At 45.4% G+C, this 13,869-nt stretch overlaps 1 protein-coding gene across 1 annotated transcript in view; it reads left to right on the top strand.

Moving 5' to 3' along the window:
- The window catches only part of baiap2b (BAR/IMD domain containing adaptor protein 2b), a 73,810-nt gene that overhangs the window by 22,919 nt on the left and 37,022 nt on the right, over positions 1-13,869 (top strand). Inside the window, exons 2-3 of the mRNA XM_056296750.1 lie at positions 184-259; positions 4,122-4,208. Coding sequence (XP_056152725.1) covers positions 184-259; positions 4,122-4,208 — 163 coding nt within the window. The remainder of the gene's footprint in view (positions 1-183; positions 260-4,121; positions 4,209-13,869) is intronic.

Consider the following 13,869-nt stretch of genomic DNA (forward strand, 5'->3'; position numbering starts at 1 on the left):
GTTGTTATCTTCTTCCTGGTTTGCATAGCTTAGCAAGCTATGTGTGTGAGTGTGCTAGTAATGGTAGGGCGCCTGTATTGTAATGCTTATATATGTGTGTGTATATGAGTGCTTGTGCAGTGTTCTACTGGGCTCTATCAGCTACCCGTGCTGACTGACATCACATACCTTTTCTCTTTTCAGTCCATCATGGAGCAGTTCAACCCGTGCTTGCGGAACTTCATAGCCATGGGGAAAAGCTACGAGAAGGCACTCTCCAGTGAGTAAACCCTCTCTCCCGTATCCTCTTTCTCTCTTTTTCCCCTCTCAATGTATCCCCCCCCCCCTTCTCCCCTCTGTCCGGTAGTCCAGGCAGAGGGCCAACTGGCCTGACACCTGGTACTGCTTCAATATTCTTTTAGATGGATCTGTAGTAGTGATGAGCTTGGATGATGACAGTGATATACAGTATTTACTGGTTTTGTTGACGTCTGAATGCAGTCAGTGTCCCTTCCAGGGTCTTCAAAGTCTATTTAGAAATCTCCGGCAGATGCTGCATCCATTTGGCATTAAATGACATGGGCTAGTTTGATGTCAGCCTATTTTGAAACAGCGAGAGCAGTATCAATGCCCCACAGAGAAAGTCTTGTAATATGCTGTGTTTGAATATTCTCTTCAAACAGTGGTAATTGTGCTGTGTTCTGTATTTGTAAGGTGATGGTGTTGACTTTGAAAATTCGCTGAAATGTCAGATTGTTCCTCTTTGAGGATGTCTCTGTCCATATTTCTTCCTGTCCCTCTGCACCAACTCATCAGTTGTACATCTGCTTCATCTTTTACGTTTCATTTTGTGACAAGTCAGTGGCTTGTACAGCTCTGTTTGTATTGGTGTGTGTGTGTGTGTGTGTGTGTGTGTGTGTGTGTGCGCACGCGCCCGTGTGCAAGTGCACATTGTATACATGAAGTGATGGTTCCAGGTTGTGGGTGGGACTGAAGATGCAGTAATGTCTACGGGGAGGTGGGGAGAGCTAAGTGGAGCGTAGGCCAATGGGAAGTGGAGCAGGAGGAGCCCTGAGAATAGGAGTGGCCCCAAAGGGCCAAGGAAAAGAGAACGGACAGAGCCAGAATCCAGGACAAAATGGAGGAAAGAAGGAGAAAAAAAATAGATGAGAAAGAATGGGATATTTAGAAGCTCGAGGAGAAAAAGACTGGAAGTTAAAAGGGAACTGACTGCAGTCTGTGTGCAGTTGATGATATTGAAGCAGCAGCATATTATAGCCCGGTTATGAATCAGTGTCACGGGGACTTTGATGGGAGTGAAACATTAAGCATCTATTGGTATTTTTCATGCAAGCCAGTGAGAATTGGAGTTGAATGAAAAGATCTTGCCCCTCTTGCGGTGCCATGTGTATGTCTTTAGATAAAGTTACCTCCAGACATTTGGAACCTGTTTTCTGATCAGAAGACATGTCTTTTCTACTCGTCTCTTGCTTTTCATCCTATTGGGAGAGGGCAGTCTGCTTATCTGATGGGTTATTCCATTTTGTGCGATGAATTTACCATGCATAACAGAACAGCACAACATGCATTGTAATTGGGTTTGATTACTCCGCCGTGAACACCCTTTCATCAGGCATTCCTCCCTGTGTCCACCTGAGAGGGGAAATGCAGGGAAGTCTCAGCAACACAAGAGCCCAATAAAAGGAGGCCTCAGTATAGCCTGATAGATAAGACTAAAAATAGCCAAGCGACTCCCAATGTGGGGATTACACTTCATCAATGCCAAGGAGCCAGGCACAGGGTTCTGCCTGGGCTGCAGATACTGCAGTAGACATGGAGCAAAGCAGGGTTGGGCACCCAGTTCCTCTCACTGGCACTGCAAATATGCCATTGCCAAATATCTCAAATTCATAGCAACAGGGGTGGAGTGACAGTCCCTTGGGGATCTTCATTAAGCAGAGGGAGAGGCATTTTGTTTGACTCTTAAAGTGTGTGTGCGTGAGGGGGGGGCATTTTGATTGGATGTGAGCAGTGTAAACTGGCATGTGTTGCTCGGCCAGAATGTGAAGCAGTGTGAGCATTTTGATTAAAATCCTCTGTCTGTCTCGTAGGACAATGGGATTCTTTCTGTTCTGTTTAAGCAAGCCGCAGGCCTCGAAAATGGGGGGGGGGGAGAAAAGTCACTAACCAATGCTGGATTATGTTGTAGTTGTGAGGTGGAGAGAACATCTCACCATGGAGAGGTTCCATGTGAGAAAAGGGTGAGTGAAGAGGGGAAAGGAGGAGCTGTGGGGATGCAATAGAGGTTGTGGTAGACATACTGGGGAGTGGATTGGTGAAAAGAGAGGGAGGAGGAGGAGAATGGATAGAGAGCACATATTCAGTCTGTTGTGCAACTGGTTAAGCTCGGGTTTTGCTTCTTCATTGTGCGTGTGTCATTTACTCTGTAACATGTGGGAGGAATCTCTGTATCAGCTTTATATCACCATGCTAATCCTCTGTACTGCAAGTCCACCCCCCTTTTCCTTCCCCTCACTTCTCCCCCTTTCTTCCACAGCCCCCTTCGCAATCCACAGACAGCCAAAGCTCTCACATCTCCTCAGGCTAATCCTTTCTTACCTGGCCCCATACTCTTCCTGGCCAGGATATCTGTGGAGATGGTTAAATTAGCCCATCCATCCGTGGCTACCCGGCTTCCCAGAGCCGGAGGCTTACCACACTGCCTCACCTCCACACTCTTTCATTTCCTACCCTGGTTTAACTTAAGATGGGCTTAGAAAGAGCTGCTAGAGGGTCCCTCTCTCTCGCTTACTGTCACTCTCGCTCTCTCATGCTGCGGGTGTCATTGGTCATTGCCAAGTGCACAGCCTAGCTTATCAGGGAACATTGCACTGTGGCTGGAGATTTACCTGGCTCGGTTGTGTTGTCAGTCCAGGACTGCAATAAAGTAAGGGAAATGATGCGGATGGAAAACTTCTGACTGTTTTCTCCAGAGTGGAGGGATTTAATGAGACATAGTCCGTCTGTTGTTTGTAGAGTAAGCTGCCAGACTCCATTCTCCTTGTCAGAGGAAACACATCAGTTTACATAAGGGTAGGCTTCTGCTATTGTCTTGGTGAACTCCACTTGAACTCCACTTGCAGTTCTGTAGTGCTTCTCTAGTCCTACAAGACAAAGTGCATCACAGTGAAATTATAGCATCATATTACAGATGGGTGGCCCCAGTGAGAACTGAACCCCTTACTCTGGCAGTATTAGTACCATGCTCAAGGAATATGATGTCACAACATGTGGCACTCTACCAAATTGAGCTACAGAGGCCCACTTAGCCACAGCATGAAACGAACTCAAAGCAAACTTGACTTTTGAGTGGTTTTCCATTGTTTGTCATCTGGAGAGAAATTTCCATCTCTCTTGTGCAGTGTACATGCTTGGATGCCATCTGTGGTTTGAAGATGGATCCATCAGTATGGCTGCCCCTAATATTTACGTATACCCCTCATTCAGGCATCTCCTTACTAGACAGGTTTCTTTTTTCATGATGACTGTAGCCCCCTTTGTGGCTAACCTCTGACCTGTTTAATTGCTGTTCACGGCTTCTATGGCAAGGCTGTGCTGGTGAGGCTACTAGGTCCCTGTGCTGGGGCCTTCGTCTGCAGAACTTCACAGCCAGTATCCCAGCCATGTGGAATGATTGACTGCAGAGGAGAAGAGCTGATATATTTGAATTGCAGAATACTATGACCCCACTGCCATGAAAACTTTAACTTTCTTCAACATAGTATTAAGTCTTGATTTTGAGTTGGTGGAGGAACCGTTGTCTAAAGTAATTTAGATTGATCTCTCTTTTTCTCCTCTTGTTAGCTTTCCATAGATTGTCTTGGGATTTATTTGTACCATATAGAGATTAAAATTGGTCTTACAGTGTGTTGTCACGATAGCTGTCCAATAGCACTTCCTGTAGTTGTCTAAAAAGTGATTTTTCTTTTACCTCTCTAGTCTCTATTGTAGCTTGTAGAACTTTTTATTTCCCCTGACCAGCCTTACCTATGTGGAACCACAGGGGAAGAAGGCTGGTCTGAAGATGACATCATTTCCGCTCAGCACCCTTGACCTGATGCCCAATGCTTCCATGTTTCCAGGTGTGACATTTGCTGCAAAGGGCTACTTCGACGCTCTGGTACGGATGGGCGAGATGGCCAGCGAAAGTCAAGGCTCTAAGGATCTTGGTGAGTCCTAGTAGTGGCTGTAGTTCGCCCAGTGGGGCTGAGGGGGGTTGCATAAGGAGGCCTGGGTTATGAGCAGAAGCAGCCGATGACTGACCTGAAACTGGAGGTGCAGGTTCGTGCTTTGATACACATGTACCCAGTGCTCAATCTGCAATACAAGCTGTTGAAGTCACGTTAGCATGTCAGTTGCTGTGATTTGAAGCTTATTTGATGCGATGGCACCATCACTTTTCACAGACAATTGTATCTAAGAATTAACTCCAGGCATTTGTTATGCCAATACTTCTTTTTCTAATCTCCCTTTCTCCCCCTTGCATTCAACAGATTGTTTTTTATGTTTTACCACTGTGAGTGAATAATTAATTCACAAATTTATCTTTCTCTAAGAATTGAGATTCACAATGACACACATGGTGAAGCAGATTGCCTTCTAACTGATAATAACCCAGAATAAATGTTCTGTGTTGATGAAAAGTAGTTCTTTAAGACCGCTATTTTGAGGAGATTGCAAGGACAAATTCTCATTACTTTATCCAGTCCTTGACAGAACAGTTTTTTACAAAATATGCAGTCTGGTTAAGGCTGAATCGGCCCTGGTTCTGCTCATTACAGTGAAAGGCTTGTTAGCGATAATTTTGTCCTCTAGAGTGGACAGATTGGAAGGTACACAGGTAGGAGTCCCTAAATTGCATTCAAAATAAAAAGAGCCTGACCTCTTCACCGTTGCCTCTCCATCGTACAGTTAGAAAAGTATTGGCTGCGTGGCAGTCGCGGAGCTAGTCACATGCAGGGGAATGTGACTAGCTTATGTTACCACCAAATCAGTGCATTCTCTTGGTTTTATCCCCTGCTCTGAAAGAAGATAGCAGGCGTTGGATTCAAATGGGGCAAGAGGGAGGGAGCCAGGGGTAAGAGCGAGTACAGTGTAAGAAAGCTATCTCAGCTGAGAGAGGAGGGGTATAAAAGCTTTCTGCGCTTTCATTATTCATGGGGCGACCTTTTCTGGTCCCCCCCCCCCACACACACACACACACACTTCTGGAAACTCATCTTTTCATTTTCCCTCTCTGCAAAAACATATTCAAATGATTTTGTGTGCATATTCCAAGTGTGCACATGGTTTTGAATGGTGAAAGTCCATTACCTTCTCTGCTTTCGGCTTCAATCTCATTGTCCGCGTGGTGGTCTCACTTGGCATTAAGACCACCTCCATTGAAAGCTGAGGAATTTATGTATCAGAATATGCAACAGCGGGACAGCCCACTATACAAATTCTGCACCCATAATTATGTCAAACCCTCTGCAATTCTCTTAAAAATCCTCCCTTGAGTGGAATGTCTAAATATCTGCCTATCAACCAAGCCATGCATCTATACATACCATACCATACATCTATCAACCAAGCCATATATCTCCATCCCCATATTCATATCCATCAGCTTGGTTGCTTTGGTCTGATGTCCATCCCTACATGCTTTCTGTCTTGCTGAATTGTACTTGTGTCATGTCCTGAGTTCGTTTACATGTTTGGCTTTCCTGTCTTGCGTCTTTCTTTTCCATTTTCTGTATTTTTTTTCTTTAGCAGGCCTAACCATGACTCAGCAGCCCCAGCACTGTTAAACTCAGCAAAACCTCTCTCTGCCTTGGGTGAAATGACAAGCTGGGCTGAAAAGGCCAGATTGATGCTGTCTCCACATATCAACAGAGCCCAGAGCAGCTTTTGTCTGTGGCTGGGGCCTGTGCAGCCCAAATGAGGGACTTGCTCTCTGAATGCATATTGCTTTCATGGATTGATATGCATTTTCCATCTCTTACATGTGTGGCACGGCTGGACCTAACGGTTTGAGTATACTGTTGTGCATGTGTAAGAGAACAAGGGTAAAAGAAACACAATCAAAAGTACAATGTACCGTGAGGGTCTTATAGTTGGTTAAGTTGAAGATCATATCAATCTATGGGATTTCTTGCATTATCAATTATTCATATACATACAGTGAAGGTACTGTCAAATTCATTGGTAAATGATTTTTGAGTGTCAGAGGGGTAATCATTGACCAACCCCAATCCCATTTTACCCATTACCACAAGTTTACAATCTATGAGTACCTATCAAGTATTTACATAATCAGTCCTCCCTTAGCTTGTTAGGATCTAATGATTAGATAGTTAGCCCGAGTCATTTCCAGAAGCACTGGCAGGCATTAGACTCATATGGGATCCATTACGGCCAGTACAAGGACTGAATGTCTTCGTCAGTGCTGTTTTTGCTAGCCTAAAGGATGAGAAGGGGGTGAGGAGGGAGAACGTGTGAGTGCTGTTGTTGCAACTTCTCAAGCCCACCGCATCTCATAATCAGCAGGTGCTACGGTTGTTGCTGTGTTTTGAATGTCATTCATCTGGCACTTGTCGGCTAGAGGGTTGTTACGACCGAAGCTATGACGGCAGAGCCACAAGTGTGTTTGTGTGTGTGTGTGTGTGTGTGTGTGTGTGTCTGTCTGTCTGTCTGTCTGTCTGTCTGTCTGTCTGTCTGTCTATCTATGTGTCTGTGTGTGTGTGTGTGTGTGTGTGTGTGTGTGTGTGTGTGTGTGTGTGTGTGTGTGTGTGTGTGTGTGTGTGCGCGCGCGCGTGCGTGCGTGATGGGTAATCCCTCACACAAGGGCTTTACCTCATAACTCATAAGGCCGAAGGCACATTTGTTAGATCCAGAGACTTGCAATTGTTAATATGATCACATTTTGTTGGTGGGGTGGGTGGCTGAGTTTGACAGCTAAATGAACACAGCTGAACTTTACACTACTTAAACTCAGGGAGTTAAAACTCTGGCAGAGCGAGACTGCCACCTCCAATTGTTCTGCCTGAAACAATGGAATTAATCCGGACATTTAGGGGAAAACAGCTAATGGCGTTATATCATGCACCAGTGAGGCTGACCAGCACGTGTGGGGCAAGAAAGAGGGCAAGGGGAGAATATGGACAGCTGGATATGAGAGGGTAGGTAGTGAAAGCCAAGAATGGAGTATGGGGTACTTGGGTATTGGTCAGTAAATAAGCCATGTACGTATGCTGAATTTAAAAGAAACGTTTATTTTACTGATAATTATTCATTGTATTGTTATGATAAAATTACCCCTAAGGAAGCCTCGGGAGTTGAAATCAAAACTAGCTGGCCGCTATGGTTGAGGAGAATGCTGCACCCCCGTGTTGAACCAGCTGCCTTTATCGTATTATTATTGTCATTATTGTTATTGTGTGTGTGTGTGTGTGTGTGTGTGTGTGTATGTGAGTGTGTGATGCTCCCTCTAATGTGTAGTCAGCTGATCTGCTTCTTCCGATTGTAAGATGTCTGCTGCTTTGGGCATGGGGCGGTGGGGGCTGATATGGGCGCCATCTCTTTAAAGGGGAAAATTCACTGATTTTCAACCTTGTCTCTATCATTTCTGCATCTCTGGAACGGCAGCAAAACTCTAGTTTTTTTTCCTTCTTTTTTTTCTGGCTGCCAATTGATGTATCCTGACGTCAGTTGAAAAAACTACAGCCTAGCAGGGTTTCTAGTACTCTAATATACTCTAAACAAACTGTTTTAAAAAAAACATCCATGTTCTCTTGACTAAGCTACGTTTCCGATGGTGGAAATGGCGTCCCACAACAGTAGCATAAGCTAGCGTGCAGAGATGCATTCTGGTACATGTAGGCACTGTGGGAAAGACTCTGGGAGCGGGACAACACCAATTTTTCAGTCAGTAGTACACGGCCAGAACTTAATTTCTTTAATCGACTACATTACTCGTCAGTACTGATTCCACGTACGCAAAACCATCGGTGAAATTTCTGTTTAAGAAGGTACGGTCGGGTGTCCCCTGCGGGAGGGAAGCCGGATGTGGGTATGTGTCCTGGTCACTGCACTAGCGCCTCCTCTGGTCGGTCGAGGCGCCTGTTCAGGGGGGAGGGGGAACTGGGGGGAATAGCGTGACCCTCCACATGCTACATTCCCCCTATGAAACTCCTCACTGTCAGGTGAAAAGAAGCAGCTGGTGGCTCCACATGTATCGGAGGAGGCATGTGGTAGTCTGCAGCCCTCCCCAGGTACAATTGGGGACAAAAAGGGCGGGGGGAAGGTATTGCTGATATGAAAGTTGAATATAGATTCAGTTTTATCAGTCAGTTAAGGTTGAAAATATAAATAATTTATCTTGGTAGTTTGCTCACATCGGACACAGGAATTAGAAAGATAACATGGGTAATTGGGAGGTGGCACACCTCTGTACAGAAAGCATGTTGTTTTTGCTGGAAACTAACTGATTGCAGTGGGTGATGGGGGGCCAAGTTATTATTCTCCTTCAGCTCATTGCTTTATGCGGCAGTCTTGCTTTTGATCATAAAATTATGCGACTGCAAATTAAAAATTGATTTTTTTATTTCGTCCAAATTGGATAAAAAGCATTTCCTATCGAGCCCCTTCAATTTTAGCTAAATAATGCACAACTTCTGTGTGAGAATATCAGTGGAATGGAGCCGCACAGAGCCGAATAACAAATTATAGCCCGAGGTACACACACAGCCTGATACAGGCTCAAGTATTCCCCACTCTTTTTTTTTTCTAACATGGTCAGCATACTTGTGAAAATATGTAAAACATATGATCTTGGGTAAAACATACAAACCAGTTTTTCAGCTTACCGTAGCTGTCCCAGGAGAAGAGCAGGATGTTTTCAGCCGCAAACATTGGCTGACAAAGACGACACAGAAACTGCAAAAAAAAAAAAAAATGCGAGGTCATCCTACACCTTCATTGTTGTGATGTTCATTGTTATAGAGAAGCTTCCAGTGTGTAATTGCAGTAGATAAAGAGTGTGGTGGTGAATCCCGCTGGTTTTTCATGGGCATGTTTTGCAGTCTGGCTTGCTGTGTAGCTTTGGAGACGGCAGCCACAGGGGAGCGGTTAAATTGTAGATTCAAGCCGTCTTCCCGTGTGTGCACACACGCACACATGGGAACTTGCACACACGTGCGTGCCTGTTCCAGCGCTCAAACATTGTAATTAGTACAAAAATATAACGTGGTTATTATCAATTTTCCGTAACCAAAATACCATCTCATCCACTCATGGGGACACTTGTTTATGGAGTACAGCATTGTTCACTTTGCATAGCTCAAGTTCAAGTTTCACTTTATTGTCATATACATATAAACAGTATCATGTACCTTCAAATGCAATGAACTGTATATACCCTGGCTCTCTCAGCCCTTAAAAACTGTAAAAAGGAAATAATAAGTGAAAAATTAATTTAGAAATCAGAAATCCCACAAAATAATAAATCGATGAAAGTTATGTAAGGCACCTACTGTTCATTCCTCTGACCACCTGGGGGTAAAAACTGTCTTTGAGGCAGCTGGTCCGAGCGCTGATGCTCTGTAAGCGTTGTCCCGAGGGAAAGAGGGAGAACAGACCATGTGCTGGGTGGTTGGTGTCCTCCATCATACTTAGGGCCTTCCTTCTGTAACAGGTGGTGCACATGTCCTGAAGCTGTGGCAGTGCTGTTCCTATGAAGCTGTTTTTACTACCCTTCTCAGTTGTTTGCGCTCCTGTTCAGTCAGGTTGCCAAACCACACCAGTATACTTCCAGTATGCTTCCAGTAAGGATGCTCTCTATGGTAGTCTGGTAGAAACTGACCAGGGTTTTTGTGGACGCCGAATTTTCCAAGACATCTCAGAAGGTATAGTCTCTGTTGTGCCTTCTTAATAACACAACTGGTGTTTAGAGACCAGGAGAGGGAGTCTGAGAAGTGGATGCTTAAAAATCTGAAGTTCTTCACAATCCCCCCCCCTTTTTTCTCCCCAATTGTATCTAGCCAATTACCCCACTCTTCCGAGCCTTCCCAATCTCTGCTGCAGACTACCACATGCCTCCTCTGATACATGTGGAGTCGCTAGCCACCTCTTTTCACCTGACAGTGAGGAGTGTTGCCAGGGGGACGTAGCATGTGGGAGTATCCCGCTATTCCCCCCAGTTCCCCCTCCGCTAGTGCAGCGACCAGGACGCACCCACATCCGGCTTCCCAACCGTAGACACAGCCAATTGTGTATATAGGGGTGCCCGACCAAGCCGGAGGTCTTCACAATTTCAACAGGGACACCGTTGATATAAACTGGTGTCTGAACCATTTTGGACTCCCTAAAATCAGCAATTATCTATTCTGATTCTGATTTTCTCAACATTTAGGGAGAGGTTGTTATCTTGACACCATATGGATAGGTCCCTCACCTCCTTCCTATAGGCATTTTCATTGTTGTCATTTATCAATCCAATCACTGTGGCGTCATCAGCAAATTTCACCATGCTGTTACAATATTTGGCAACACGGTCATCTGTGAATAGACTGTAGAGTAAAGGACTAAGGCAACAACCCTGTGTTGAGAACTATGGTAGATGAGTAGCTGGTACCTGCTCTCACTGTCTGAGGTCTGCCTGTCAGAAAGTCCTATAACTACTTACAGATAGAATTAGAAAGACCAAGGTGTCTAAGCTTTAACACCAGATGGTACAATGGTATTACATGCAGAGCAATAGGCAATAAACAACAATCTGACAGATGTTTCTCCTTCAAGGTGTTTTTTTTTGGAGGGGGGGTGGGGGGATTTTTTTCTCCCCAGTTGTACCCAGCCAATTACTCCACTCTTCCAAGCCTTCCTGGTCGCTGCTCCACCCCCTCTGCTGATCTTGGGAGGGCTGCAGACTACCACATGCCTCCTCCCATACATGTGGAGTCACCAGCCGCTTCTTTTCACCTGACAGTGAGGAGTTTTGCCAGGGGGATGTGGCACATGGGAGGATCCCACTATTTCCCCCAGTTCCCCCTCCTCCCTGAACAGGCGCCCTGACCGTCCAGAGGAGGTGCTAGTGCGGCGACTGGGACCCATACCCACATCCGGCTTCCCTCCCGCAGACAGGGCCAATTGTGTCTGTAGGGACGGCTGACCAAGCCGTAGGCAACACGGGGATTTGAACCAGCGATCCCCATGTTGGTAGGCAACGGAATAGACCGCTACACTTTTAACACAGTATGCAGAGACAATGACACAGTGTCTTCCACACATCTATTTGACCGATAAGCAAAGTCTTGCGTATCAAGGTTGGCAGGAATGTTAGGATTTATGTGTCTTAACTAATTTTTCAAAGCATTTCATTATTACTGAGGTCAAAGCAAATGGGTCTGTAGTCATTAAGCTGATACCATAGCTCCAAGGACTTTTAGAGTAGGACGTGCAAGAAGTAAATAATGTTTCATTCATTCTTAATTGAAGCTGTGCTGAGGAAGTTTGAACATCTTTCCTTATTCATTGCTGCAGAGGTGAGAGGCAGCCCACTCCCTCATCCCTGTGAAATTCTCCCTCTCCCTCTCTGTCTCCGGCACGCTCCCTCGCTCTCTGCCTCTGCAAACACCCCCGCATTGATGTGGGAGCCGAGGCAGCCCTGGGAGAGCACGCCGCCGCCACACACGTTTCCAAAAATAGATCAAACGCACGCCTCGACTAGAGCTGCTCTGAGAGAAAAGGAGGAGAGAGAGAGAAAGAAATACAGTGTTCAATGTGCAGACCAAAAATGGTTCGTCGGTGATGTCAGTACCGGCGAGAAACGACATCTTCTATGTTCCGCTTACTAAATAAGGACATAGCTGTGATAAAAAAAAAAAAAAGGGAGCTCCTGCAGTTCCGGCTTGCCTCTCTGGCCTTATATGGGCTCAGCCATCATCAGTGCAGTTCAGATGCAGGTTGGTGGCCGTGGTGCTCAATACTGTGATGAAGCACTGCGCTCGACTTCAGCCGAACATAAGGGGGGGGCTCTGGATAAGTAACACATTTTATGGAAGACTCCAATTGAGGAAGTCTTCTTTTATTGCATTAGGTCTGATTTCATATTTTACATTCGCTAGATCCCAGATCATTATGTTGTTGTTTTTTTTAAGGTAGTCGTCTGTTTGATGACACTTACCTGTAGCAACTGTCTAATCTTGTCATCAAATTTACCCCTGGCTCACTTAAATTGTTGTCACCGAGAGTAGAAGGAAATGTGAAACATGGAGGCATCGTCACGAAATGCCGAGGCAGCTAGGAGCGGGGAGCTGGGTGCACGGACAGTGTTTTAACTATTTATGGTCCCAAAGATCGTTGCTTTTCGGTACAAACCACATTTACATTTGTGCACTTGTGAAATGAAAACAACAATAAATGGTAAATGGACTGTGTTTATACGGTGCTTTTCTAGTCCACCGACCCCTCAGAGCGCTTTACAGCGTACACCTCACAGTCACCCATTCACACACACATTCATACACTGATGGAGTAGGCTGCCATGCAAGGCGCCAACCTGGCTCATCAGGAGTCCTTAGGGGTTCAGTGTCTTGCTCAAAGACACTTCGACACGCTCACCGCAGGAGCCGGGGATCGAACCAGCGACCTTCTGATTACTAGACAATCCGCTCTACCTCCTGAGTCATGCCGCTCCAGAAGAATAGAGACTGACCAAATCATTGAAACATCTTACAGATTGTGAGCCATCTCTTCTATGCCATCCATCATATACTTTCTGTAATCACAGCCGCCCCAAATAATGACTGCAAAAAAACAACATTACGCCTCATGTCCACAACCTAATGAAACAGTTTAGCATCATGATTATCTCATTAAAACAGTCTGAGGACAACTGTTATGGCCAATATTGAGGTCAAAACACAGAAACAAGTTGGGAAACAGTTACGCAGTAGATATGGATTCAAAGTAACAACATTATGGACTGTGTCTGGGCCAGCTTATACATTTTCCATACTCCGTTGTCAAACAAATATAACGCTGAAAATGGCGGCCACTCAGAAGGAGAACAAGGGGCTCGGATACAGCACAGTGCTAGCAACGACCAGACGAGGGAACCGCACAGGGAAACGTAACTCAGTTCTTCTGGGCCAAAAAAGGAAAATCTACAAGATTTGCTTCCCACAGTCAGATACCCGTCATTTGATTATACTGCATTATACAGCATGCGTTCCCTCTCGTTGGTCTGTCAAATAGCCCTGCATCCTTTGTTTTGTTGTGAGAGGAGTACCTTGTTGTGCTCAGCTGGAGGACAGTTAAACAGGTAGTAAGATCACTCGCAGGAGAAAAAAAGAGGATGAAAGAAATTCTGAAGCCTCAAAACAAGTGGGGATGGGGCATCCTCAGTGGCAGTCAGTAGCTATAGAGGTCTTTGTGTTGGAGAGATGGATATACACACACACACACACATGGACTTAAAACATCTCCCAGCTTCTGGTCTTGTCTTATTTTTTTCGTACCTCCGCTGGTTAGATGGACGTTTCTTGCTGACCAGCTAGAAGGAAAGCTGGTAACCTCCATAGTGAGCCTCCCTGACACACAAAACCACACACATATGTGAACACACATACATATACCCTCTGAGAGCCAGCGCAGCATGAATCTCCCCTGAGTTTCAGCCCCTATCAGAATTCTGCTTGCATTCGCTCTGCGTAGAGGGAAACTGCGGCGAGAGGACTCTTTCCAAGGGTTTCTTCCCCCTTCTTTTCCTCTTTTAACCATCTCATTATCCACCCATCCTCTAATGCCACAGTTCTGCTCTCACTCCTACACTCTGTCTATGCATATGCACAC

Source organism: Lampris incognitus, chromosome 17, assembly GCF_029633865.1.
Source record: "Lampris incognitus isolate fLamInc1 chromosome 17, fLamInc1.hap2, whole genome shotgun sequence".
In the NCBI taxonomy this organism is placed as follows: Eukaryota; Metazoa; Chordata; class Actinopteri; order Lampriformes; family Lampridae; genus Lampris; species Lampris incognitus.